The sequence below is a fragment of the Belonocnema kinseyi genome, chromosome 5 (assembly GCF_010883055.1).
Source record: "Belonocnema kinseyi isolate 2016_QV_RU_SX_M_011 chromosome 5, B_treatae_v1, whole genome shotgun sequence".
In the NCBI taxonomy this organism is placed as follows: Eukaryota; Metazoa; Arthropoda; class Insecta; order Hymenoptera; family Cynipidae; genus Belonocnema; species Belonocnema kinseyi.
Genome location: NC_046661.1, coordinates 67,059,651 through 67,064,827, shown reverse-complemented (window position 1 = coordinate 67,064,827; position 5,177 = coordinate 67,059,651). Strand labels below are relative to the sequence as shown.

The 5,177-nt window shown below is 29.0% G+C and overlaps 1 protein-coding gene across 1 annotated transcript in view; it reads left to right on the top strand.

Annotated features, from left to right (window-relative positions):
• Window positions 1-485: 485 nt before the first annotated feature.
• The window catches only part of LOC117173235 (zinc finger protein-like 1 homolog), a 26,870-nt gene continuing 22,178 nt past the window's right edge, over window positions 486-5,177 (top strand). Inside the window, exon 1 of the mRNA XM_033361697.1 lies at window positions 486-783. Within this exon, the coding sequence (XP_033217588.1) occupies window positions 682-783 (102 nt within the window). The 5' untranslated portion in view covers window positions 486-681. The remainder of the gene's footprint in view (window positions 784-5,177) is intronic.

The following is a 5,177-nucleotide window of genomic DNA, read 5'->3' as shown; positions in this document are numbered from 1 at the left end:
TAAAAACATTATATATCGACAATGACAAGTATTAGGTTGAGAAAATGTTTAATTTCAAGGTTTCGAATTTTCAAAACTTATGAACTGTAATGGAAATGTTGTAAAATTTCGTGTACAGAATATTGATTAATAAATAAATTATCATTATACCATTTATTTAAAAATAAACTATATAATAATAATTAAATGTTTATATAATAGAAATCGAGATTTTGTTTTCGTTTTTAGGTTACAAAATGGTCAACTTTTGCGTACCGTTGCGTGTGTCCCAATATTATTTCTAAAATGTAATTTCAATTATTCATTTAGTGCATTTCTATAGTGATTCTAGTGTTAAAAAGTCAATGGATTCAAATCCACATTTTTCCCGCGTACGCACCGATTGGCGTGGCCATTTTTCCACCCTGACTCAAATCCGCCAGTCTCTTCTTACAGGGTCTCTATGTATTTCTGTCTGTCATAGCCAGAAAACAGAGGTATGAAAAAGCCTTAATCGTTTTCATATCTCAACCCTGCGTGACATAAAGTCGGAGCGACAATCAACATAGCCAGATGGCTTATGAAAATTGTGGTTTGTTAAATCTACATAAAGGTTATTATTGTAGCGAGCTGTCATGTGAAGCAGAGCCACGTAGATTCTACTCACGGACTGTCAATATAAACAAACTTTTTTGAAGTGCAATGGGCTTGTGCAAGTGTCCGTGGAGAAGGGTCACTAACCAATTTTGTTTCGAACACCGAGTTAATGTCTGCGAAAATTGCATGGTTACGAATCACCCTAAGGTAAAAAATATTCATGCTTGTCCTTTCATTCACAAAGTTGTACTTTTAAAGTATTATTTATCTTGAAATAGCAGTTGAAGTGAACATATGTTACCATACGTTATATTATTGGGATCAGAATTCTAGGCGGCGCTGCGATTGCCACCTGTCGATTACATATAAAAATCAGGGGGCTGCTTCCACTGCACTGCCCAATTAAAAAATGTGTCACGAGAGTTGAAAACGGCCGTGCGGCGGTGATAGTAGTAACTTTGTTCTACAAAACCATGCAGTACCATAGGAAAAATGCATTCAAATTACAAAATGAATATGAAAAATCCTTTAAAATAATTTTTTCATCATAGTGTAAAGTCAGGTAGTAAATGAAACTTATGTACTTACTTATTATTTTGTTTAATATCGGAAAAAGCGGGACAATTGACATAATTCAAACCAAAAAAATTGCATGGATATTCAGAAATTATAAAGAATAATAAGAAAATAAAAAACGAATACAAAAATGAATGAAAAAATTCCGAAAATATATATTATTATTGAAATTGCAAATTGACCTCATTTAAAATAACGACAAGATTTTTAAGTAAAAAAATAAAATCTCAAATTTAAATATATCCAAAACTAAAATTCACCGACTTCAAGACCGACTTGTAAAATAAACAAATTTTAAAATTTCCACAAATATTTCAATTCCCAAAATTTATGACTGTGCAACATAGTTAATTGATTATTTATTTAAGAGCTATTAATAGAATTATAAATAAGGCAAAAAATTTAATTAATCATTAATTAACAACTTATTAATTATTTTCGGAAATTTTAAATTTCGTCAAACTTAAATTAGAACAATAGAAATATTTATGAGAATCTAACAATTCGTTTATTTTATAATTCAGCAATTTTTGTTTTTGCTCATTTTTGATTTAGTTATTCTTTTTTCCATTATTTTGTATTAGTCCCGGATATACAAACACTTTTAAATGTAATGATGAGCTATTTTTTTTTTATTTTGCCGCTTTACGATATCATGCTACTATATAATAAATTTAATTATTGTATCTATATATGACAAACAAGGAATATGATAAATCCTTAAATATATTTTTTTTTTCTATTGCAATGAAATAACCAACTCTTAAATGTGATATTTTTTAATCAATTAGATTTTGTAACAAAGCTAAAATATTTTAACATTTGTATTAAATTTGTATTAATCGAAAATTATTTTTCGAAGTGCTATAATAAATACATGTTGAAATTAAATTCTGAAATTTGAGAACAAGAAAATAAGCATTATCATCTTGTTTTTAAATTTATTGAAATATAATTTTCATAAGATTCTTGAGAAAATTTAGAAGATTTTAAAATATTTCAGGGGTGTCAGAAAAGAATCTAGAAAATTTTAAAGAACTTGTTTTATTATATATGATTTTACTAAATATTATAAGAAATTCCAGTCTTTTTAAAAGATGTTTAGCACTTTTAGAAGTTGGGAAGGAATCAAGAAATATTTGATAAATTTTGGAAAATATTGCAGAGTTTTCAAATATTTGTAATCTATTTAAAATGTCTTAAATTCCTGAAAATCTTTTTAACTGATACGAATTTTTCTCAAGATTTTCAAATATAATTCCAAATTTTTTAAAATTACCTTACTATCTTCTAAAATTTCCCAGCAATTTTAAGAAAATTGGTTTATTCTCTTGAAAACTTTCGAAATCATTTTCAGTTCTACTAAATATTTTTTAATGTACCCGTTTTTGTGTTCGTTTTTATTTTGCAATCTTACCAAATTGAAACATTTTGCTGTAAAATCTTCTAAACTCTTTTTAGAAATTTTAGATAAACCGTTTGTTATGTTTAATAAACCTTTTTAAATTTTCTCTTATAGTTCATTGTTCAAAATAAAAAAGTATTTAAAACTTTCACATGAATATAAGGGAAATTCTTTTATTATTTATTTTGCCAGACCTTCTAAGCCTTCTAATTTGTAATAATTACTCAAATTTTTTCTGCACTTTTTATTTATTCTGCAAATATTTAAAAATTGTATAAGATCTTTCAGCTTCTTCTGTGACCATTTTTGAAATCTTCTAAAATCTTTTAAAATAATTTCCTAAAATTAATTTTTCGAAATATATAATTATTTTAATTTTTCCTAGGAATCTGAAAAATATCTTTCATTTTCGTAAAACTTTACCAAATTTAGAGAAAAACTTTACAAGTTTTAATTGTTTTTGAATCGTTTCAAAACTTGAATCTCTCAAACTTACCCGAATTTTTTCTAAAATTATGTAATATGGCAAAATTTTGCTTTAAAATCTTTCAAACCCTTTTTATAAATTTCCCATGAATTTTAAGAACTTTTCTTGACACCCTGACAAAATTCAGTTTATCTGAAAAATTTGTAAATTTTGAAAAATTAACGACAAAAAAATGGTCTCAACGTCTTCCATATTCTTTTAACCCACATTTTAATATCTTTAAAACTTAAAGTTATTCTTTTAAAATAAAACCGAAATCATTTCTTCTCAGATCTTTCATAAATTATTAAAAAGCTTCTTACTCTTTTATTCGGGGTCCTCGAGTTCACTTTTATAATCTGATTTTCATACCGAAGCGATAATTAATGGAAATGATTCGATAAAAAAAAAGCTATTAGAAAAGTCCACTGTGTCATTTTCACAATAATTACATAAATAAACCGTTTTCTTGATATATGTTTATGAGTTTGTAACGGCTCTACATGACAAAAAACATATAACAGGCAAAACAACTAGAACAAAGTTATGACTAGCGCCGCCACATGGCCGTTTTCAACACGTGGGCCATTTTCAACTTTCGGTGACAGAAACCTGATAAAAATGGACATAACCAGGCCAGCAGTGCTGCCATTTGCAATAAAATTGTACTTTAAAACTACAATCTGTGAAGTTTGAGTACGTAAGTACCTCAATTACAATTTCAGTGCAATTTGTCATCTTCCAGTATGTTTTTAGGTTACGTTCGCGTGTTTTTAATTTTCATGCCGAATTCCTTGTACATGTTTTGTTCTTTAACGATAAATAATAATAATAAGGCAGCTTAAATTAGCAAAATATATCCAATTTGTTTTTAAAACGCTGACAGCATTAGTTGAACATTTGAAAATAAACTTTTGTAGCGCTATCGTCTAACTTACAATCAGAGATGAGGTGGTACAATTTCTGTAGATTATTGAAGTATGTTGGAAGCGCCATCAGGCGGCGAAATTGTTGAAGGGCGATGTGAACCCTTGTTTCTGTGTTGTGTAATTACCATGGAGAACAGTTTATAGCTAGAGAGGTTCCATTACTACTCCCGAACACTGAGTGGCTAGTGCGCGCTTAGGAAGAATAAGGCGGGGGTAGACGGTAAGAAATGACAAATTTTACAAGGAAAAAAATTATGAATTTCAGGGATAAAAATTATGGGAATGTTAAGTATTTGTTGCTACGAAACGCGGAAAATTATTGGCAGAAGATTTCATGGAAGGCCGACTGCAACAAAGCGACTTTAACTTTTATGAAAAAAAAAAAAAATGATAAACCTCATGATTAAAAATTATTGGTAATAGATAACATCGAGGGAGACTGTGCTGAAGAGCGCGGTGTCAATCGCGCTTGACGAGTTTGTTCCGTATGACGCGTTACTACGATATATTATTTTCTCAACTGTATTATTTCTATAGTAAGATAGCAATTTATATATTATAAATAAATATAATAAGTGCTCAAGCATGTTTAATATTGTAATAATTTTTTTATTAGCAAAACAATAATCTAAAAAATTGTAGACTTATTCTATTACGATGTTTGCGTCAGATTCATCGTACTGCATATCTTCTTCGTTCGCAATCGGTATCATCATCTGATTCCAATTCTTTGATATCTGCTGAAAAACGACATTAAAAATTAAAAATGACTTTTAAAAAATAAGAGTGAGAAAGCGTGTGCAAAGATTAGTATCTTCAGACTGCTCTTGATCAATAAGAACGTCTTTAACAGTAGATGGTATCTGAGGTCCATGAAACCATTGGAACTGGTATTTCAAGTTGATTTTCACCCAACCGCAGTCTCCTGATAATAAAACAGTTGGAACTATATTTTGAACGTCGCTCCATAATCTGGCGATATACATGGAGCTTAAGAATTGCGGTTTTAACTCAGCTTCACAAGGAGGTATCGATGAAGCGTAAAAATTTTGTGGCTTTTTTTTTAATGGTTCATTGACGTTATTAACTTTATAATTTTTTTAAATAGCGCATAAAGCCCTGAGACTTGGGATCATGGTCGCTCTCTGAAATGGAAGGGAGGTATCCTGTGTTGTAATACGTAGTGTTTTGGAAGGTTTTTTAGGGCAACTGGTTTTAAAATGAA